The sequence below is a fragment of the Falco rusticolus genome, chromosome 1 (assembly GCF_015220075.1).
Source record: "Falco rusticolus isolate bFalRus1 chromosome 1, bFalRus1.pri, whole genome shotgun sequence".
In the NCBI taxonomy this organism is placed as follows: Eukaryota; Metazoa; Chordata; class Aves; order Falconiformes; family Falconidae; genus Falco; species Falco rusticolus.
The window spans coordinates 69902670-69927319 of NC_051187.1; the positions used below are offsets into that span (position 1 = coordinate 69902670).

The 24650-nt window shown below is 37.5% G+C and overlaps 1 protein-coding gene across 1 annotated transcript in view; it reads left to right on the forward strand.

The window, feature by feature from the left end:
- CORIN (corin, serine peptidase) overlaps positions 1 to 24650 on the forward strand; it is a 146485-nt gene that overhangs the window by 81361 nt on the left and 40474 nt on the right. The window contains exons 6-11 of the mRNA XM_037393916.1: positions 7085 to 7198; positions 12437 to 12544; positions 14099 to 14209; positions 15113 to 15229; positions 18797 to 18895; positions 23714 to 23945. Of these exons, the coding sequence (XP_037249813.1) occupies positions 7085 to 7198; positions 12437 to 12544; positions 14099 to 14209; positions 15113 to 15229; positions 18797 to 18895; positions 23714 to 23945 (781 nt within the window). The remainder of the gene's footprint in view (positions 1 to 7084; positions 7199 to 12436; positions 12545 to 14098; positions 14210 to 15112; positions 15230 to 18796; positions 18896 to 23713; positions 23946 to 24650) is intronic.

The window sequence follows — 24650 nt, forward strand, 5'->3', positions numbered from 1 at the left end:
ACAGATTTTTTGCAATGTTTCAAGTATTTAAATTTAAATATATGAAAGTACATTTTTTTCAGATAACTTTTGTTGAAAATTCTCCTGTGATCATATTTTGATTCCTATTGGAGCAAATGTTATGGATTTTAGTCCTGACTCAGCTTTAACAGAGACATTAATTTACTTTATGTGTATTCAAGTTAGTTTCTTTAAAAGTATTGCTCTTTGGTTTTTTTCTGAACAATATAACAAAGTAACTTTATCTAACAATGTAACTTTACATGCTGTAATGGTTTCTGGGTATTCTAATAATTCCTATATACTATGAATGAATATGCCTTCCTATTAGTAGTCAAACTAAATCTGTAATGAATAAAAAAGCGGAATCATGAAAAGGAATGAAAATAAGTAAGTATGTGTATGTCACACATGACATTATCAGTCGCATTAAGTTATAAGTAAACCAGAACTTTTCTGTTCTCTAAGACAAATCTTTGTGAACTTTTTACTCACTAGTTATTGCAGCCGTTCTTCAGTTGGACACAGTCTGTTAATTTTGTCCGGTTAGAAAGTTAAAGTAGTTGGTGAGCAGGAAAACCGTTGCTGATAACCTGGATAATCTGCCTTCTGGGCAAAACCATAGAAATTAGTTATTGTACATGTCGGTAAATGCCCTGCAATGTTCAAGGGCATGAAAGGGCTAAATGCATGCATAATTGGAGTGAACTATTTCAGCTGTTTGAAGGTGCCACCACAGGAGCTCTTAGACTGTTTTAAGCTGGATAAGAAGCATTTAATTGGAGCACTACATTAAGAATACTAGCAACAGTCATTAACAGTTAATGTATAACATTTTAAGATACTGCAAAACCAAACAGTGAATAGATGTATTAACACCACAACTATAGACTTCAGCAGTACATCTTTCTTATAATAGCATTGCCTTTACCCAAGTTCAGCTTTGAATTTTGCAGTAACTCAGCTGAACAGTTCACACTTTCTTCTAGTGGCTGCCATCATAGGCTATCTTGTCCTGCATAAGCTGCAATAGTGCAAATTATACAGAAAATACTCAAGAGAGTGAGAGACTAATTTTCTTAACCGAATGTGCTTAACTAATGCAGATCTTGTTTTGTTTTGTTCCAAGAATAAAACACCAATAAAAACAGTTCTGATATTCTTTTTCCACGGTACCCAGTTTATCTTCCAGGGTTTTTCACACCGGTATTAATTTAGAGAATTGTCTTTGAGGAATACCTTTGAGCAGAGATTCAAAGGCACTAAATGTGAAGCTAATTATACACATCCAATACAGAATTTATCTGAGAAAAGGAAGACATTATCCTTCTTTTGTGCCCTTGCATTCCCTTAATGCAGTAAAAAGAAGAGAGAGGTGATTTGTGTGTATGTAACATTGATACTGACCAGCTGCAAAAACAGCAATAGTGGAATAATTTTTTGAGGGAGACAAAATGTTTTTCAAGATTGTGATGGTGTTTCATGTGAGAAAACATTCACAGTTGAAAAAACTGTTTCTTTCCCCCAAGCACTCATTCTTTACTTCTGTTGACTCTGCATTATATTTTATTATATCCTTTGATTTTGATTGTTCTCCTATTCTGCCTCCGCCACCGTTTATCTCTTTCTGCCTTCTTGTTCTTTGCCTGTTTCTTTTCCAGCTTGGAGTTTCCTATGTGGCCTTTTTAGGCCACTTTACTTGAATGGAAGAGAAAGGTCTTTTGTGTTCTTTCTCCCACAGGGTTTTGCATCATAAGGAAGTAGAGAAATGGAAAATTTCCTGGGGGGAAGGAGTTGTCCACTTTCCTAATTCTGTGATCGTGATCCTAGTATCAAAACCTTCTAGGACTGATGGCTTCAAGATGCATACACCGTTCTGCAGGGTACATGGGATATAGGGAGCAGGTGATGAAAATTTGCAGGCAAGAGAATACAAAGATTCCTGTGTCCCACTGTGCTATTGTGACTGCATTGAGTCAAATGAAAAGTCCATCTATTTTGTAATGCTGACTCCAACAGCTGCCAAAACTGGATGCCCAGAGAAGAATAGGAGAACAGGGCAAGAATATGTGGCAATACTTTTCCGAAATACTACTGCATTTTCCATCTGTTTGATATTCAAGGACTTTTCTGTAATTTTTGACCCATCGTAGATTTTTTCTTCAGTTAATGCATCCCCTTTGTTTCATGGATTTTTGCACATTTTAGCATCCGTAGTATCCTATTGCAAAGTGTTACAGCTTATTTATGCATTGCATGAAGAGTACCACTTTTTGGTTGTTTTAAAGACAGTTTTATTTGATAGCTCCTACTTTTTTCGTAGCATTAGACAGTGAATGTTTTCTCCTAACTTTTTTAAAAAATAGCAGCACTTTTAATGGTCATTTTCACAGATATACAGTGCTTTATCTGTTGCTGTACCTTGAAATACAACCAGGTATCAATCTAGAGGGTGGTAGAATAATATATTTGTTTCAGTCTGTGCTGTTTGCAGCTTTCCAGGGACCTGCCCAAATAATTTTCTATAGACGGCATCCCAGTAATCTAGCTTGAAAGTACAGGACACAAATGGTCTTGGCTCGTCAGAAGCACTTTTGATAGTACACCAGATGCAGGTAAAATAAAGCACTTTTTGCCACCAATAGTGTTTAGTCAGGGATTTTGGAAGCTTTGCCAGGTTGTAAACCTTTCTGGGGAAGGCCTAAAAGCAGCAAGTTTCTCTATCAGCAAGGTTTGCTTCCATTTTCTGTGGGTGCCTTTTACTTCACCTTTATTTTTCTTCATGAGTTTGGGGGTGTGAATATTTGCATTATTATATTAATAAATCTGTGAATTATTGACAAAGGTATCATTAATTAACATTTCCCAGCACATTCCTTTATAACACCCTGACAATTTTTCATAATTTTGGCAAATTTGAGTGGAATGGTCCAACATTTTTTTACTTCAGACATCTATTTAAGGCTTTATTTCTTCTACTGCTGCTTTGTTTAGAACAGTCCAGCATTTCTGAGCATGCAGCCTGTGTTCAATAAAGTTTTATAAATAGTTGCATATCTAAATCCTCTAGTTTTCAGATCAAATATCGAAATTCAGCATTGAACAAAAGTGTTTGTTTTCCAGCATAAGACCACGCTTTTATAATTTCCATTAAAACCTGATTTTTGGAGATATGGTCAAATTGTCAACCTTCTGAAAATTTCCTGCAGAAGCATATGTTGAAAAAAATAATCCCCTGCTGTCAAAAGTTAAGAGTAAAAATGAAGGTGCTGAGAGTGTTTGCGTGTATCCATCTCCATAGTGCAGTAGAAAGGACTGCTATGTTAGGACCACATATAAAATTGGAAATCTGGGTAATTAATTGGACTTGAAATCAGTGCAAGCTGGAGCTGTTTGTCATTTTTAAAAAACACACTCTACATGTTTAGGCATGTCTGGTGCTCAGTGGTACATGACAGCATCCACAGTGCACATAGTGGTTTGGCAAATTACGAAGAATATCACATTGCTATACAGAAAGGCTGATTGTGAGCAGAAATTTTTATATTTTTTGTAGGTGCTTTAAAGGCTCATTCTTTAGTCCCAAGGGCAGATTTAATAGGTGTAATAGTCTTTTCATAACTGCCTGTTGAGGTCTCTTAAAATGGGTCATTCGCTGATGGCAGTTTTAAATAGCTTTGTTCTGTCTCAAAAATTGTATTGTTTCCATTGACATTTATCTTTCAGGTTTTCCTCTTGATCTTCTTGCATTCAGTGATGTTTCTCTGAGAGCTATCCCGATGTTCCCAAAATAGAAATATATTTCAATCCCTGTGGGAAATCTTAAATATCAGTTCATCAGTGTGAAAATGAGTTCATAAGACTCCTGCAGCATTAGCTTTGTAGTACTGAAGCTAATGATTTTTCTCCTCAAAGAGCCCAAGAAAACAGAGAAGTTTTTTCATCTTTTTATAGGTATAGAGCTAAGGCACAGATTGCCTAAATTGTCCAAGGTGATGCAGAAGGTTTGCAGCAGAGCTGGGAAGAGAACCCTTATCTGTGAAACACATAAAAGATTCCTTATTCTGTAAGAACATCTTGCCTTTCCCAGGCTTTTTTAAATGGCATTGCTTCATAGTGCTTTTATAAATCAGCTAATCTTCAACAAATAGGATCATATATGGAACTTTTGCAAGTAACAGATCTTTTTCAGTATTAAAAATCAAATTAAGCTTATGGTATTTAATAAAACAAGACATGAAATTCAGTTTTTATATAGTAAGTAATGAATTTTCCAAAGACATTTTCTGTCTGCTTCTCAACCACAAAATAATGGGGGATGTTTTATAAATCAGAAAATAGAAAAGAAAGAAGTTTAGGGAAAAGGATGATGGAGACTTGTACCACGTAAGGGAGTATTAGCTGTATTTGCAAGGGAGATTTTCCTTAAAATGAGGCAGTGGTATTTCCATCAGATTTAAAGACCAGTTATCATGAGATAGATAATACTTTGCAACTGTGAAAATCATAATATATTGACAACAGAAGGTGATTTTGCATCCTACTGAAAATCTAAATCCAGATGTCAAAACGTGACTGTTCACATTTAATGAAGAGAACAAACCAATTATTAATATTCTAATGTCTAGGAGCTGGGTTGTTTGGAGGGTGCTCAGGAAAGCATAGGTTTAAAGAAAGTGAATGCTCACTTTGCAGACGATGGCATACTTAATATGCTGTGCAGGGACAATGGGCACACATGCTTTTGTGGCGAAAGATGAGATTTTAAGGAAAAAAGTTTCCATCAAGTTTTCTTTTATGATGCACTTATTAAAATCAAAAGACATCACTAAATAATGAATTCTTGAAATTCTGTGAAACAGTATGGCTGAACAACCAAATAAGGCAGATAAAAATTGATGTAGCAGGATGGAGAGTCGTTATTTATTAGTTCGTGTTTCTCATATCTTTCTACCTTTCATCTTTTATGTCCTTAAATTGTATCTGCATGTTTTGTGAAACACTGCCAGATTTCATCAGCACCACTTTGCTTTCCATTTTGTTTCATTTTTATATTCCTGTTCTTCTGAAGACATATAAAATGAGATTACTTGTATGCTCTGAGTTACTTCACAACAGACTATTTTGTTGGAAGAGATTAAAAAAAACTTTCCCTCCTTTTGTAAGTGAAATGTTGACTCCAGAAAGAGGAGTTTAAATGGGAAATCAGCAGTGTGAGTTTAGGACTGATCTTTCATTTATGCTCAGTTTTTGCTTGCACAAGAATGTGCTTAATCAACACATTATTGTGGTTAATACTTCACTGTTAAGGATAATTCCTTATACTGGGGATTCTACTGAGCGCAGGACCAAGTAAAATGTTGACACAAACACCATCATAGTCATTGATTTATTAATGGGTTAATCTGAAATTTATGTTGTGTGTTACCGTTGTGCTATCATTTACTGCAGTGCCAAACTGAGGTCATAAAAGCCCATGCTACTGAAAATTCTATCATTAGATATTTGGTAATTTTCCCTTAATTTAATTTTAAACTGTATCCTGAATGAATATACTTTTTCATGGATATGTTACGAGGAGTACAAATTTATGATGCAGATATTCAATATGTACTTTTTTGCTTTTGGCATGTAGATGACAAATACATTTTCCAGACTTTGTTAAGTATGAGGTTCAGAGAATAAAGGGAGAAGAAATAGGAACTGAATTCTCATATAGGAATAGGAAAAATGCAAGTTTAGGTATTTTATGATGAGAAATATGGAGCTATGTTGCAATCAGATGCAAAATTACTTCAATGGCGGAAGAGATTCTGTAGCTGCTGCTGCTGAAACTGATGTGTTTTCATACCTGTGATCTGCATTGTGGTAAAGTTTGAAAGCTACAGTTAGAGACCTTTATTGTTCTTGGCAAACTTGGATACAAAGTTTGAATTGCAACGGAATTTCTAAAAGTAGAATTTTGAACTTTCACGAGATTTTATTGTTTGAACTTGCTGTTCTCACACAGAGATACATTTAACAACTTTACACTAGCAAAGTGACAGGATTGTTTTCCTCCATATCTGAAAGCTATTTCTCATTTCAGTTATGTATGCTTAAAGTAAAGTTATTGGGGTTGTTTTGCTGATATTTTAATGAAGGTGAAACTTTTTTGGTTTGTTTAGCTTGGTTGAGTAGCCTGACTGTTACCCGTGGCTTTTGAAAACAAAAAGCAAACCAAAACCAAAACAATAAACCAACAATCAGGTTCTGAAGGAAATAATTGCTTTTCTACTGGGCTTGTTTACTTCGTGTCCCCATGTAATTTTCACTTGATGTCTTTCCCCACCTGTATGGTTTACAGGGATTTTTCTCAGCCGATGTTATTTAAAGCAAATGCTTGGAAGTTTGGCCTCTATTGTGTGGACTAAGGTGTAAACAAATTAATGGTGATTTGCATCTCTATATTTTAAGTGCCTTGAAGGACCTGAATGGGAAAGTGTTACCTCTCTCTGAACATAATGTCCCTGCATATCTCCTGTGAGATACCTAACGCTCTAGGGTTTGGGTTTTTTTCTCTTTAGGTATCTCAATTCCCCATATATTGAATTGCAACGATGACCATGTTCTAGTGTTCAGGGACTTATAAGAATGTTTGAGGAATCCTTCTGCTCTAGAAAGGTGTCTGTGCTATGATACTCTTAAGTCTCAACCTGATAATCTTTTGCCTGAACACCTAGGCTGAGAAGATCCATCTGTTGTGACTTTGGCTGGGTATTTAATCTGATGCATCTATTTAATGGGGAAAAAAAGAGCTTGCTTCATCCCATCCTAAGGTCCATTTTTAGCAGTTGCCCCGTACAGATGCTTTTTAGAGGTAATAGTAGATTTAACCTCACTGATTAACTCAGCCTAGATACCTGTTTTTGAAATAAGAAAAGTTATATGAAAATGCCAGTTTCCACTTGCTTGAATTTGAGTAATTTGGGGTTTGTTGATTAAGTGCATCAATTAAGACTCATTACCCTATCTTTAATTTCTGCTTATTTCTTCTTGACCTGAAAAGTTTAACATGTGTTCTTTCTTGTCTTCTCTTTTTCAGCACTGTGTGGAGGTGAGGAGAGTTTCTTGTGTGCCAGTGGGATCTGCATCCCAGGGAGACTGCAATGTAATGGCTACAATGACTGTGATGATTGGAGTGATGAAGTCCATTGCAGTAAGTTTCTTAGACCTTGCAGTGTTCTGTTGAAGCACTGAATCCATTCAGGGAAACCTGAAAACTAAAGGCTATTGATACAGGGTAGGAGCTTTGCATAGTATTTGTGTATATTGACATTTGAACTCTCTGAGCTGCCATTGAATGTGTTTACTTTTGTTCACTCTGGCCACAGCATGTGCTTTGATCTATCAAATTTCTTAAGTGGAAGAACTGCAAGGAGCCATGTGGAAAGCAGAAGTATTTTGGAGCATTTCTTTTTTAATGGATCAATAACATGCAAAAGAAGACCACTTCTGATAATAAACAGAAGACTGTTACTAGTATCTTTTTCCTAGTCCTTGGAATTGATTTTACAGCAGACGCAAACCTACCTGTTTAGAAAAGTTCTCTTGGCCTCAACTGTGGATGTGGTTCATTTAAATAAATCCAGTATATGGTGCTGTAGAAAAGAAAAGATGAATATACATGCTTAATATCCTGATTTCTTATTTATTTCTCTATGGTAGTGTGTATCTTTAGAGCTCCTATGTGTTTATCTCTGTTGACAAAAACTTCATTGGACTACTAACACCTTTAGAAAAGCTAAGCAAATGTACAGTAGGAAAACAATGAAAAAGAAAAAAGGAAAATGTGGAACAATGACTAAATAGGGACTACAGTAGGACATGATACCACAAAACAGGGGGGCTGTGCATACAGACTTTGGAAAATGCCAGACCCAGGGTTGAGTTCCAGACTGTGCAGTTTAGACTACCCTCAAAAGATTTCTTCTTATTAGTGATTTAAGAGCCTGGGCATTCCAAGATTCACAAAGTTGCTTTTAAGGAAGTTGCTGATAGATTTTATCTGCGATACTCCAAGGAATAAATGATGACTGCAATTTCCTCCTGGTCTCAATACGAATGAGGCTAAAGCTTGCTTTTCCTTTAATAGCCTACAATTTATTTAATGGAAGTTGATACAATTTCTGTTACATAGAATATTGTATATTTTTATCTTTGGATTTTTCCTTTAGTTTTTAATGTAAGCTAAAAAATTTAAAAATGCCTATGAGACTGTGGCTCTCAAGTTCCATTACAAATGGGAAAAAAATAAATTAGTAATATAAGAATAAAAATACTACGTCTTGAAAAAACAAGCATTATACATTTCATGAGTTAAGATTACCTTTAAAAGAAAGCCTGTCTGTTAAATGATACAGTGTTTATAGGTAGAGGATGACTTTTATTAGGAGACTCGGTAAAAGTTGGGGAGAGTGGGTGGAGATGAAATAAGACCTTCTAGAATTATACAGCAGATATAGCAAAACTGAAGGAGGACTTATTTGGCTGAAAGTTTGTCTGATAAAGGATGTTGTGTTTCCTGCAGTCCTTGTCCCTTTCAAATTTTTAAGTAACCTCATACAATCATAGGATAATTTAGGTTGGAACGGGCTTTTAAAGGTCATCTAGTCCAACCTCCCTGTCATGAGCAGGGACATCTTCAACTAAATCAGGTTGCCTAGAGTCCTGTCCAACCTGACCTTAAATGTTTCCAGGGATGGGGCATCTACCTCCTCTCTGGTCAACCTCATAATAAAAAAATTCTTCCTTATATCTAGTCTAAACATATGCTTTTTTAGTTTAAAACCATTACCCCTTGTCCTGTCACAAAACACAAAAAGCCTGTTCCCATCTTTCTTATAAGCCTCCTTTAAGTATTGAAAGGCTGCAATAAGGTCTCCCTGGAGCCTTCTCTTCTCCAGGCTGAAAAAACCCAACTCTCTCAGCCTTTCCTCATAGGAGAGGTGTTCCAACCCTCTGATCGTTTTTGTGGCCCTCCTCTGGATCCATTCCAACAGGTCCATGTCTTTCCTGTGCTGAGGACTCCAGAGCTGGGGGCAGTGCTCCAGGTGGGGTCTTACCAGAGCGGAGTAGAGGGGCAGAATCACCTGCCTTGACCTCCTGGCTACGCTTCTTTTGATGTAGCCCAGGATACAGTTGGCCTTCCACGCTGTGAGTACACATTGCCAGCTCATGTCCGGCTTTTCATCCACCAGTACCCCCAAGTCCTTCTTGGCAGGCTCAATCCCTTCATCCCCCAGCCTGTATTGATACTGGAAGTTGCCCTAACCCAGGTGGAGGACCTTGCACTTGGCCTTGTTGAACCTCATGAGAACCTTCCTGTCCTCCATATGCCTCAGTATAACTTCTAGGAGGATCTGTTCCATGATCTTCCTAGGCATGGAGATGAGGCTGACAGGTTGATAGTTCACAGGGTTCACCTTTCTGCCATTTTTAAAAATGGGTGCAATTTTCCCCCTTTTTCCAGTTGCCAGGGACTTCACCTGACTGCCATGACTTTTCAAGTATCATGGAGTGGAGATGCATTCTGCATCAGCCAATTCCCTCAGGACTGTGGGGTGCATCCTGTCAGGTCCCATAGACTCATGTATGTTCATGTTCCTCAGGTGGTCACAAACCTGATCTTCTCTTACAGTGGGAGGGATTTAGTCAGTCCCTGTCTTGTGGTCCATCAACTCCAGCGGTGTGGGAAGAGAAGTTGCCAGTGAAGACTAAGGCAGGAAAGTCGAGTACCTCAGCCTTCTCCTTATCCGTTGTTACTTCTTTGTCATTGGTGTTCATCGGGGAGTGTGCTTTCTTTGACTTTCTTTTCTACCTGACATACCTATGGAAGCTCTCCTTATTCTTTGCATCCCTTGCCCAGTTCAGCGCCAGCTGTGCCTTGGCCTTCCTGACCCCATCCCTACACAAACAGGCCATGTCCCTATACTCTTCCCAGGATACCTGTCCCTGCTTCCACTGCCTGTGCATATCCTTCTTGCCCTTTAGTTTGACCAGCTGTAGCTGGAGTAAGAAAGATTTGTCAATAGGCTCCCCTTGATCAGGCAGCCTGTAGTAGACACCAACCACAAAGTTCCATTTGTTGCCTTGGTCTCTAATTCTTATTCATAAGCTTTCAGCCCGCTCTTGGCTATTCTTCAGAGACAACTCTTCACAATTTAACCATTTCTTGATGTAGAGGGCAGTGCCTCTGCCACCGCTTCCTCCCCTGTCCTTTCTGAATAGCCTGTAGCCACTGATAGCCACTGCACTCCAGTCGTGCATTTGTCCCACCAAATTTCAGTAATGGCAACTAGGTTCTAGCAGCATGGTGGCTTCCAGCTTCTGCTTATTGCCCATGCTGTGTGCATTGCTGTAGAGGCACTTCAGCTGTGCTGTTGGCCCTGTCACCTTCTTGGTCACACCTTAATTCCTTTGAGGTATTTCACCAGTGTTCCCCTGTTGGTTCCTATTACATCAGGAACCCCCTGGCTCATCTGTGTAAGACTTCAGGTGTGCTCCAGTGTACCCAGCACATCTCAGAGCAACAGGCTGAGGGGCCTCACTAGCACCCCATCCCTCTAACCTTGGTGTGTCATCACCACAGCTTGTCATGGGCAAGCCTGATACTATCCCCCTCCCCCTTCAAGTCTAGTTAAAAGCTCCGTCAATGAGCCCCACTAGCATGTGAGCAATGTCCCTCTCCCTGCTTCCAGAAAGGTGAATCCTGTCCAACCCCAGCAGGCCTGGTGCCACGTAGTCCACCTCATTATCAAAAAACCTAAAATTGTGCTGGTGACACCAGCCATAGAACTATGTATGGGTCGTTCTGTTTCTTCTGGTGTCACTGCCTGCAGCTGGAAGGATAGAGGAAAAAACTACCTGTGCTCCAGATTTCCTTACCAACCGTCCCAAGGCCCTGAAGTCTCTTTTTATTGCCCTTGGATTGCACATTGTGGCTTCATCGCTAACCACATGGAAGAGCAGTAATGCATAATGGTCTGAGGGCTGTACCAGGCTGGGAAGTTTCCTAGTGATGTCCTTAACCTGGGCCCAGGGAGGCAGCAGACTTCCCTAAGAGGACAGTCTGTCCAGCATATTGGATCCTCTGATCCCCTCAGAAGGGAGTCACCTACAACTGTAACTTGTCTTTTCTGCCTCATGGCATTGGTCATGATAGGGTGGGTAGGCTTTTCTGACCTTGGTGACACCTCTGATGTAGATGGACCATCATCTACATCATCCATTGGCTGGCCTTCTGCATCCAGAGCCTCATACCTGTTGTACAGAGGTACCTGGGAAGGCGAAGTGGGCAAGGAGTGGGGTCACCTGATGCCCCAAGTATGGACTTGCCTCCATTCACTCCTTTCTTTTAAGCTTCTGCCTGGTGAGGGGAGGATACAGGATCCCCTTGATCTTGGTTTTTTCTGGTGGATGTTCCTCTTTCTGTCTCAGGTCAGAGCATGGTTCCACCAGTCTATCTCTTTATCGGACTGCCTGATGCTCCTTAACCTTCCTACTTCCTCTCATAGACCTGCCACCAGGCTGAGCAGATCATCCAGTTGATCACACCTCACACAGCTGTTCTCACTACTGCTGTGCACTACCAGTGAAAGGCTCTGGCAAGCCCTGCAGTGTGAGGCCTGGATGACTCTGTGTTTTCCTGGGAGCTCTGTCTGGGTTGCCACATTCACTCTGGCGAGTGCAGAGGACATAGGTTTCTGCTGGGTGGGTACCATAGCTAAGATCCTTCTGAGAAGGTGATGACCACTAACTGAACTCACCTCTTGAGCTGGTAGGGTGATGACACCCTGCCATGCAAACTCCTGCGTCATGCTCTGGTTGCTCATGCTCCGTAGGTTGCTTTTTGTAGGTGTGGGGTGGCCGTGGTTGCCGTGGCAATGCCCAAGCCTCAGCCAGCATCTCTCCTGAGTGTTGCTGGCTCCTGTCAGGTGTGTCTGCTTCCCTGGTCTTTCCCTGCCTCAGGCTCAAAAGCAGGGTATGGGAGTCTTGATTTTGCTCTTAGAAGCTTCTGCTCCACCTAATAGCCACATCAGGTGCTCAAGACTGTCCTAGTAATCTAGCGAATGAAACCCACAACCTTTCTTGAGAGCTTTAAGTGTGTAAATTAATTAAACATTTTGGTCCATATGTGTAACCATAGCACTTTCTCTTCATGGTATTGATCAAAAAAGCAACTGGCGGGAACAGAATAAAAATGTCTAAAAACTTCTTTTGATTTTTCTTGCTCTTCTGTATTAGATTCTAATAAACTGTTACACATTGAGTATTAATGCAGACCTTAAATTTTAGAGTTTCTTCAGCTAATCTTGTTTTAGTCAATACATTCCAGTTACGTGAATGTTCTAATGTCATGTTAACATTTTTTACATTACAAAAATTTCTTTTGTAGACTGCAGTGATGATGTATTTCGTTGCAACACAGGAAAATGCCTAAATTATACCTTTGTTTGTGATGGATATGATGACTGTGGAGACCTTAGTGATGAACAAAACTGTGGTAAATGAGGTTTTTTTCTTTTCTAAAGTCTTTAAGATAGCAGTATTAAGCCAGTAAACTTTTTCCTTAAACTACTAGAAGAATAATATATCCTGCTGTTATTCTTTTTGGGCAAAGTAAAAACCGGTCACAAATTCTGTACCCAATTTGAAAAGGTTTAGAGGATAGTTTTGAGTTAATTGAAATTTTGAAGGTAGTAGTATTTTGAAGAAATAAAAAAAAATTTGCAATTTGTTTTAAACTAATTCAAGATGTTATGATTGCTTTCTTGCTGACTTGGCTGAATTTAACTGAGATTAAAGCAAACATAAGAGACTACACACTGGTTATGCCAACTGTTTCATAGCTGAACTGTTTCTGCATAAGCTTCATAGTGAGCTTGTATGTTTTGATGATCAAATTCTGTTTCTTTCAAATTCTGTTTCTTTTGAATTCTGTTTTCAATCAATTTCATATGTTCTGCCTCCATATACTTGTCTTTCTACTTACACTTAACTTTCATAGGAAAAAAATGAAGTTTTGCCATAAAAAAGAATAGTTTTCACATGTAAATATTAGAAAACTTTGAAAGCCTTATTTTTTCTGTATTTTGGTTCTGATACTACACCTGAGAAAAATTAAGTACTATAAAATAATTCGTAAAAAATTTAAATATTATTTATCTTTTTGTTTGTTTGTTTTTTCTTTTGATTTTCTAAGGGAAAGCACAGAGAATTTCAAAACTAAAAGTCAGGGCCCAATTTTTTCTGGGGTTTGTTTTATATTTTTCCTCTAAATTAAACATACTCTAAGATCTTTTACTACTTCTTGGCAGTTTTGGTTATTTTGATTTTTTTTTCATAAACTATCTCCAGTTAAAGATTTTTCTAAACATTTATCTGACTCCTACCATTCCTATCTTGAGATATTTTTTCTATGCAAAATTTAAGATCTAACTGTTTGTGCAGGCTATAAATAGATTTCATAGCAGATTTGGCAGACTGAACTGTGCCTACAGCCCTATTTATTTTGGTGTAACATCAGCTTGCTCAACAGAATGCTTTTCTTTATTTGTGGAAGTATTTGGGTAGAAAGGGTAAGACAGAGAATTAAATAATTTCTTTGTAGATCATTCTTATGGAAAATTGTAAGTGTATGCAAAAACCAGTTTCTGATTAAGTGCCAAATACAGCAGTTGAGAAACTTTTTTTTCTTCTAATTAAAAGATAAACATAGGGAATAATTTCCTGTGATGGCAACTGAAAACATTGGCTAACTGAAAATCATTCCATGAGATGGGAAGCCAGAAGATCTTTTAATCTGCTTAACAAATCTAAGAAAGTTGTTTAGTTGCAAATAGAAACAACTGTGCATTTGAGAGAATTCAGAACATATGTAACTACCACCTGCAAAAAAATCTGCAGGTACAAAAAATCTCTTATTGTAATTTAGTAATGCCAAATTAGTAAGAAATATTAGTTTATAGGCATAGAACAATTGATCAATAATATAAAATATACAAATGTTAATTTATAATCCTTTTTTTTTTGGTCCTCATATTTACATTTTATTTAGATTGTAATCCAGTGACACATCATCAGTGTGGAGATGGGAGATGTATAACAGCTGATTGGGTATGTGATGGTGACCATGACTGTATAGACAAATCAGATGAAATCAATTGCTGTAAGTTCCCTTAATCTCTAAATTTTTCTTCCTTTAAAAATAAGAAACAAAATGTAAGATAAGTAGTATACTTACTGATTACTTGTAAGGCAAATCTATAAGCTCATTTGATTTCACAGGTTTGTACTTGACAAATTTCCCTTCTGGTAGACAGCTGCAGCAAATTAAACATTTATTGAGAAGTACCAGCATTGCCATGTATTTCAGTTTCTTGTTAATTACAGAATTAGCTTTCTTTAATTGTAATGTTCCCATTAAAGGGTAATGAATGAATGTATATAACCTCTTAAACTGGTGGCATTCTGGGTTTGTGACAGTTTTTTGATGTGCTTGTATGTAACCTATCGCACCTTGCTAGAGTTTGTGCTCCAGTGATGATGGTGTATATCTGCAAATCAACTATAGTAGAATATTGCTGAGTTCCAAAATCAAGTCTTGGGAACTAGTGCATGTTTTAATGTGGTTAAGGTTCTCATAAGACATAGGCTTATGCTGCATTGCTTCTTGCTGCCGTTCAGTGCTTGACCTTGCAACCACTACCCTACAATCTTCCTGACATCTAAGAACCTAATCTGAAGAAAGGAATGTAAGTAAGTGGGTAAAGAAAAGGTAACAGTTTTTATATGAGTAAAAATGATGTGGTTTATTCTTGGAAAAGCTGTCCTCCATCTCAGCCTGTTGCTAATACCTGGCGTGTTTAGTTTCAGTCCGTGTAGTTAAAGATCAGCACAGCTATAGGCAGTGGAAAACATAGCCCATGTATAATGAAAAATGTCTAGTGATCTTCAGTGCTAAGCAGTATTATCAGGTCCTCCTAAAATAAGTTCAAGATGATGTTCAAAAGTAATTAACACCTTCATTAACCTAAACTGATCAGAAGATATGTATTTTTTTTTTCTCTAGCGTGTCATAGTCAGGGTCTGGTGGAGTGCAGAAATGGGCAGTGCATTCCTAGTGCATTCCAGTGTGATGGAGATAATGACTGTAAAGATGGAAGTGATGAAGAAAACTGCAGTGAAAGTAAGGATATCCCTTATTTTGCTCTTGTTACTGAACCTACCATTGACTGCTTTGTTCTGAAATGCTTTTAGCTAAAGCTGTCTGAAAAATTTGCTTTCTTTACCTTTCAAATAACACGTTCTAAGACAGGTTGGTGCCCGCTTTCACACAGGAATTTGTAAATAGAGTTTTGTTGGTCCTTAAAAATAGATAAATTTAAAAGAAGTGGAGGTGATATTTAGCATAGTATTGGAATACCTGACATGATCATCTGTTACTTGAAAAAGATTAATAGATATTCAGATTATCTGCAGCAATTAGAAGTTACTATCACAGGAATTGATGTTGCTTGAGCAGGAATTTTCTCATGAAAAACCTTTTTTCATCAGAACTTGGGAATCAGAGAAAGAATGTTAGCATAAGTAAATTAATGATTTAGTGTGACTAAGGGAAAATATATGAGAACATAATTTTCACATCTACTTAGTAGCTGTCACATGATGGATTGCATGAAAGAAAAGGAAAACAGGCAGGTTCTTGAGGCCTGGAACATGGTTTCCTGAAGACTTGTATTTTGACACTCAGAAAGAAATGTCATGTTGTGGTGGTTTCTGCATCTGAAGGTATTTTTCACATGTAATTCTCTTGTTTCTGACAAGGTACAGGTTCAGACTGCAGCCTTTCCTTCAATGTGAGAACTATTAATGTCTTTCTCTTATGAATGTTATTTTAAAGAAATTAAAGTAATTCATTTTGTTTAGAAAACTCTAGTGCTGCCAGATGTAGTGATAATTAGACAACCTATTCAAAAGTAATTAGAGTAGAAGAGACCTGATATCATAAGATAAATACACAGTGTGATTATATAAGCCTCATTTCTTTAGGAAACCAATTTAGAAGAAAACCTTTCATAAGCATGTCCACTCACTCCCTTCTTTTCATATTAAGTTCTGAGGATCTTCCTGTTCCAATTTAAACATCTGTATTCAAAAAAATAGCTGAGAAGTTGAAGTACAGAAATTACTATTATTCTTCGTTGCAATTAATGTTGGTGTTGTAAAAAGGTCTTGCATGAAATTTCTTCTAGTACTGACCGTGCAAATCTAAAAACCAAGGATCAGATCTTGTCCTTAATTCTGACTGTGCAATCTCACAAAATGCTGTTTTTATTCTTCGTCTTTCCTGATACTCAGCCTCAGTCTTACTCTATGAATTCTGTGATCTTCCATTTCTCTTGCTGAAAATGAAACTATCATTTTTAATATAGAAGAGGTGAAGTAGCAGAATGGGATAAATTGAAAAGTACAGAACTATTTACATTCTATAAGCAACCATTTCAACTTTTAAAATTCATTCAACTTAAGCCTTGTAAATTTGTTTATCACTAGTAAAAGAGAATTTCACTGAAAACTTTGATGCGTGATCTGGGCTAGAAGTCAGTGATGTTTTTGTTTTTCACTGCTTCTTGCCTTTGTGGATGTTGAAGAAATGCTTAAAAATCTCTTTTTGGTAAGACGAACAGATAAGATTCAAGGATACTAAATGCAGAGGAGTAGGATGGGATGATAATTATGTAGTCAGTGATCTCTCTATATGCTAAAAGATTTTTTCACTTAGTGTTAAACTACAAACTTTTAAATATATAAGTTTTCATTGTTCTTCTTATTCATTCTTCAATGTGCAAAATAGTATTTTGAAGTACTGTGTAGAGCAAAATTCTTCCTTTATGCAACCATATCCTGTCTATCCCAAATTCACATAAGAATGTGTAGGCAGAGTCTGGATGTCATTTGGATTATTCCTCCTTAGTTCCTGGTAAAGCCCATATAATAGTAAAGCAGAATTCTTGTTTGTAACTTTCTTTTGTATTTCTTATGGATGTTGTTGAGTTCAGCAGCTAAGAAAACGTAATAGGACATACACTTAATACAAGGACTTCCGTGCTCTACAAATCAAACAATTTAGCTATGCCTAGGAGAGACAATGAAGTTAGGACTGAAGTGATCTGGAATATTGGTTTTGTTACAAACACAGTAAATATATGAAATCAGCATAGAAATTTGAGGTCAAGATGGAGTGATGTGCCACTTGCCTATATAAAGATATAGGGACCTTGTGTAATAGTACAAGTTTACACATATAGGGATTACAAATGACCATTGTTTCATCTATATATCTGAATGCGAAAAACGGTCTCTTTTGCTACCTTAATGAAATTTAAGGTATGGCATCTATTAACATTACTGCTGCCATTTTGTGACAAGTCTAATACAGATGTACTCACAGCTGGTTCTGTGATCTTGTCACAAGACAGGGTAGAGCGTGTTTATAGAAATTCAGCCCTGACTGTGCTAGGATCAAAACAATCTACGTAGCACAGAGATTTTTAAAGAGTTGAGAAACTCTTCCAGTGTGGGTAAGAATAAATTGGAACAAACTTTAAAAATTAATTTTAATTTAAAGATTTCTGACAGCTTTAAAAGTCGAAAGGTTTTCTCTACCTTTCAAGTTCCATTTTGCAACCCGATGCATCTGTAAAATAAGACAGTCAATTGCTGCAGCAAAAGAAAATACCTCCATTGCTTCAATATATAATGTGTATGAAGGGTTGTAAATCCACATAATTAAGAATGTCTATTGATACGATTACAACATCAGTTCTTTGGGACAAGGTCATTGTCAAGGTCATCAAAACATGAAGTTTCTTTAGCATCTTCTCTATACCAAATATAAGAGTTCCATGACTGAATCATTAATGTTTGTGGACTGTAGTGCAATACAAACACTAAGCAATAGTTGCAATAAACCATTTAAAACAGGATGGAATTATAAAATACAAACTGTTCAGCCTCTGTATAGAAAATAGGAAATTAAATGGCTGATTTTGCAAAAGCTAATGGAAGAAAGAATTTAGTGGTTTGGAAAGGAGCTATCACCTCCAAGAAAGAGAGAAGTCCAGGGATTTGTCAGAGAAACTAACTACCCAGGTAATGTGCTCAGAAAAGTTGTGGTGAAGTGCTGGGTTTAGTTATTCTGGATTCCATCTTTAGGAGCATAGCCTTCTGGGGTTTCTGCTTCTTCTTGTTGTTGTTTGTTTTTTAACCAGCCAGAGAAGGACAATAAAGCTTCAGCTCTGATGACCTTTCTTCAGGATGTTTTTTATTGTCCACCAAAATAATCATAAAATGAGAAGCAGATCAACTGAATGGCACTGAAGAATAATTCCCGGAGAGTATTTTCTTTCAACTAGGACCTATTGTTCCCTTTGAAATCCAGTTTACATGGCTTTTCATACTCTGCCAGAGGATCATGGTAAATGGCTTTCAGAGATCCATACCTCTCATTCAGAAACCGGACTCTGAAGTCTTATATTAGACGTAGGGGTAAAGAAGAGTGACATCTGGATAGTGCTGCACACTTTTGTTCTTTACGCTTCCCTACTGCACTTGAAATGCTGTAGGGCGCTTATCAACTATGTAAAGGAAATACTTAATTGTAATGTAAACTCTGTGTTTTCTCATCAGTACACTCCAGTCATTTGTATTAGTTGGGTAAATAATTAGAATAGTAAATTTCTATTTTCCTCAGGTCAAACCCTCTGTCAGGAGGGAGACCAGAGATGTACTTCCTGTCCTGATCCCTGTGGAACTTCTCTTTGTGAGATGAGAAACAGCCAGACAAACTGCAGTAAGTAGGTCACATGCTTCATACTGTCACTGTTTTAGGGTGGTTTAGAGTATAATGAGGATGCAGGGTAGGACACAGTAATACTTTACTGTATAGTACACGTGTGTAATGATTAAGTATTGAAAAGGGCAAACTTGAAACAAAAAGTTTAATCATGACACTTGATTATTAATGTACTAAAATACTCATAACATTTGACATCAAGATATTTTTCTTTCTGTGAATTTTTTATATGTTCTTAAAGGGTACTCACTGTTGGACTATTAATATTTAATGTCATTCAGAGTTTGCATAAACAACATAGTGGAAGCGTAAAGCAGAAGCTACTGGTTTATTTTCAAATCATAAGAAAATGCGGTGTTTATTAGTCTGAAGAACTTGTAGCCCTTTTATGATGGAATTATTTTGATACTCAAACTGGCTAAACTAGTTATTCTTCTGACCAATGCATACTGTAACGGTTTGGGGTCTTCAGCGCTGTGTATCTTAATTTCTGTGTCCTGTCCTGTACCACTCCATGCAAGCCTCCTGTACCCACTGTACACTCGCTTCTGAATAGCTCTCTTTCTCACTTGTGCAATGCAGCACTGTGAACAGATACTCAAAAGAAATATATCTGGCTGGGTTTTGACACTGGGGCAGAACTGTATTTCAGAATTAATTAAAACTTAGTGATGTGTTAATACAGTCTCATCAATTCAGGTCACCTTGGCACATGGGCAGGCTTACCTTCATTTACATATATGAATGTGCAGACATATCCTATAACTGCTTTGTGCTGAGCAGTTATCTTTGCAAGGTATGGTTTGGTACTATAAGGTAACTTGTTTGGATAATGTTATTCCATTTAGGTTGGAATGGATATGGGAAGGTCAGTTAGTCCAGACTTCACAGTGTCTAAAGTTGCAGCTGTCACCCACAAGTGTTTGAGACAGGTGCCATTCATGCTGGGACCTTTAGATGCTGCTAAAGTAAAGATGCAAGATACTTGGGCGTATATGCTTTACATGTGCTTCTATCAATGCTTCTCCTAATTTTTTGAAGAGGGACAGTTAAGTACCATGTTTAACATTAGAAGGAAGCTAGCTCACACCTTTTGTCAACTAGCCTAAACTCCTGATCAAAGCAGTGCCAGTTAGGTCACGTGACCCATGACCTTGTGCAGCTGAGTTTTGAGTGTCTCCAAGGGCAGATATTCCACAGTCTTTCTGGGAGACCAGCTGATGGCTGTGTAGTCACCAGTCATGCATAAGACAGGCCCTCTAGTTAGCTGGCAAACAAGGCACCAGCAGCAGCCTTACCCAAGTCAGAAAATATGTCAATTCCCACAGTAGCCTTTGGTTCTTACATATTCAGGGAGCAGTTCTCTTCAGCAAGTTACCTTTCATAGACAGCGACTGCAGTCCTGTAAAAAGCAACAGTCCTGTGACTGCAATTCAGTCTTTCTCACAATAAGAAATTGCTGAAAGTGTACTTTTTTTTTTGTTTTCTTGGACTCATCTTGTGGATAAATCAGAGTGAGACTTAGTGTGGTCCAAAGCAGTTTGTCTTGTGGTCCAAAATATTTTCCTCATCAATGCAGATTTTTGTATCCCTTTGTATGTATGGACAGCAATTTTGCAAAGTGTTTGAGTGGCTAGAACTACATTACAGGATAGTGAAAAACATTTTTTGACATGTGATATTGGAGTTCTAATACAATGTTCCTATTCCATGTCATGAGAAACCCAAGAGCTTTTCAGTGGTTTCTTCATCATATTATGGCAATAGTCTGTAATTCTCAACAGGAGTAACACATATTCTGAATTATACTTCTGGATCATCTCTCTTTTTCCTTTTCTGCTCCAGTGAATATTTAATTGTTTATACACAATGGAAGAACAAGAGAATTTGGGAGAAATTTTTCTTGTGTAACATCTGGAAGTACCATTGTCTTTGTTTCATGTTATTTTTTTGTTCATATTTTGACCAGAGTTATTTAATCTTTAGTAAGAGATGAGAATTCCCATGGAAAAATCCAGTGTTGACAAAGCAGTATTTTTTGGCCCAAATAACTCTTTGGCTGGAAAATTCCAAAACATAGGCCACATTTCACAATATTAAATATGATGGGTGTTCTCCATGTATGATAATGTCTAATCAGTTTAGGCTGGTATTATAATGTATTTCAAAAATATTTAGCATAACAGAAAAAATAGCTGAAGTGAGAGTGTAAAGAGATGGAATCAGGCTATTTCAGTGCCTGGACCAGAAAGGACCAGAGGCTACAAGTAAAAACTGAAACACATGAGCATAAGGAAACACCTTTTTTTACTGTGATGGTGACCGAACACAGGTTGCCTGGAGAGATTGCAGAGACTTCATCCTCGTCAACAGTCAAAAGCTGTCTGGGCATGGTTCTGCACAATCTGCTCAAAGTGGCCCTGCTTGAGCAGGGGGGTTGAACTAGATGACCTCCAGAGGTCTCTTCCAACATCAGCCATTCTTGGATCCTGTGAAATATCCCATTCACTTTTGTTACTATGTTTGGAACTAATTGCGATGTAGTAGGTAGAGCAAGTTAATAATAAATACATGAATATATTAAACCCAGGCATAATCTGTTTTTTGTTGTTGTTTCGTGTTGTGTTTTTTGTTGTTGTTGGGTTTCTTTTATTATTTAGGATAAAAGATGCTATGGATTTTATTACTTATTCCCCACTCATTAGGTTGTACTTACATACGCTATAAATAAGGGAGCAGCAAGATCTCTTAAACTGTAGGACAGACATCGGAAGAAAAGATTAACATTTGGGTTACCTAAATGCAGTCAGATGTTCCCCTGGAGTGTATGTTCTCTTTGTTTCTCTGCTTGTGGATTGTAGGGATTTGGGTGTGAGTCAAAGTTATTTTTTTCAAATCTACAACGACACTGCATATAATGTGATAGAAGTTTTCTAAACACAGTGTGAAAATTGTAATCATATTTAAACATGTGAAGAGCTGTCCTACGGGGGCATTTCAGTGGACTAGATTTTCTTCTAGAATTCACCTAAACCCCTTATAACCGAGGCATAACAGAAGGGAGAATGGTTATATGTGCATTTCTACCCTTGAGTTTTAATGTTATGTTACCCAAGTGTTCCTTTACTCAGGTTTCATCATGAAATACTGATGAACATGTAATATTCTGCACACATCAAGAAAAGATGCCCACTGGGGAAAAATCAAAAGACAAAACCAAACTGATTTGGGCATCTGGGGCTGAAGTGTGGGAGGGCCCAGGGAGAGTTCACCATGAAGAAAAGGAAATGGCAGTAGTGTGAGAAAGTTTGTTGAAGTCTTCAAACCTCATACACCCCAAAGCTGGGACTAAGTGGTTTGAGACAACAGAAATAGTTCAGTATTGGCAGTATGCAAGGACCTAACAGAGAGGAAAATCTGTATATAAGATGAGCTTTGTGACCCTCAGGTTAGAGGTAAATACTCAAAGAGGTTATAACAGGGAATGCCAGTCCAAGAAAGACTGGCCAGTTCTGCTCATCAGCTGAATGACTGTTGGGTCTTCTTTTAACTTCCTCTCAAAGATCCAGCTATGGGATGACACAGTTGCCACACTGCTGGCAACTGACACTAGCAACTGGCTGGTGGACAATATTAATCGTGTTAAGATACACTTGCTTCTAGAATAAGCAAATATATGCAGTCTTTTAATAACAAATGAGTGGAATAGTACACACTTCCATAGAAAATTTTCTCATATTTCAAAAGGAAATAAAATTAAATAATTTCACATTGGTCTTGGTGTTAAATAAAAAGCTGAATTTCAGTCTGAATTGAAGTGAAATCCTGTCATTTTCTGTTGTGATGGAAAACTGAAAAATAAATATTTCTGACTACCAATTTGAGAAGTACAAAAGCCATACAATTTTTAAATCCAAAATATTCAGGCAGTTCAATGTGTGTTGTAATAAATCCCTTAAAAGCTGGATGGTATTTGTATTTAGGTAATCTGTGTAATCATATGAGCTTGTAGCTGTTTCATTTATTTTGCTCTTGCTTATTATTCTCTTTATTATCAGTTACGTCTTATCTGAATTAAATTATTAGCATGTAGACTGTCTCTTACTCAGTGTTCGTGCAATACATAACCTAATTGTAGCCATTCTTCCTTCATATCTTGGGATACAAAAAGTAAAGTAAAATAAAATAAAAATCCTGCCTTCTTTTTTCTATATGGAGAAACTGCAGTCTGTCATTAGAAATTTTTTAAGACCTGACTAAATAAAGCCTTGAGAAACTTGATCAGTCCTCAGAGCTGACCAAGCTTTGAGCAGGTCATTGGACTGGAGATCTCCTGAGATCCTTTCCAACCCAAAGTATCCTGTGATCCCAGTCATCTTAATTTTGACAATTCCCATGCCAGTGTGAGGTGTGTTATGATACCATAGTACACCAGTAGGAAGTGTACTATGCTTGCTGTATGATGCAGGAGTTCTTGGAAATAATCGGATACTTGATTTGAAAAGAATAAATCTATTCTTAAAGAATAGTTTATTGTACCATGTTAAAGTTACGATGCTATTTAGGAAGTTAATGCATATTGTTAAGGGAATATAAGTCTCTGAATAGGTTATTAGGTAGGCGGAGGTCAAACCCAACTTTCTTTACTGTTATGAACAGGCTCATGGGGTCTTGACCTCTGAAACTTGTAGTTTCTCAAGCCTGAGAGGAAATCGCCAGACCGATAATTTTCTAAAATACTTATATGATTATTTTTTCTGTATTTCATTTAATCTCACACCATTTGTGTTTCTTTTTTTGTTCTTTCTGTGAAAGGTCAGTGTGAACCAATTACTCTGGAACTCTGTATGAACTTGCCTTACAACTATACTTATTACCCAAACTACCTGGGCCACAGGACGCAGAAGGAAGCCTCTATCAGTTGGGAGTCTTCTCTTTTCCCAGCCTTGGTTCAGACCAACTGCTACAAGTACCTTATGTTTTTTGCCTGTACAATCTTAGTACCAAAATGTGACCCCCATACAAATCAGCGGATCCCACCTTGCAGGTACTATACTATGCTTCATTTAATTCTTGACTGACATTTTCTGTCATATTAGTTTTTTCCAATTTTCTGTTTCCATTAAAAATGCCAGAAATTTTGCTTTGAAATTTCATAGCAAAAGGTAGAGAACCATATTTTATAAGATCACTAAATGCAGTCCATTACACATGTGATTAATATTCAAAGCAAAGAGAACAGCAGTTCAATAATTTTCAAAATGTATATGCTGAATAGAATAAATAGTCTTTTTCAGTTGGAAGGGATCTACAATGGTCATCTAGTCCAACTGCCTGACCAATCCAGAGCTGACCAAGTTAAAGCACATTATAAAAAGCATTGTCCAAATGCCTCAAACGCTGACAGGCTTAGTGCATTGACCACCTCTCTAGGAAGCCTTCTCCAGTGTTTGACCACCTCTTCTGTAAAGAAATGCTTCCTAATGTCCAGTTTAAACCTCCCCTGGCACTGCTTTGAACCATTCCTACGTGTCCTATCACTGGATACCAGGAAGAAGACATCAGCACATCCCTCTTCACTTCCTCTCCTCAGGAAGCTGTACAAAGCAATGAGGTTACCCCTCAGCCTCCTTTCTCCAAACTAGACAAGCCCAAAGTCCTTAGCTGCTCCTCACAGGACATTCCTTCCAGGTCTTTCACCAGCTTTGTTGCCCTCTGGACACATTTAAGGACCTTCACATCCTTCTTAAGT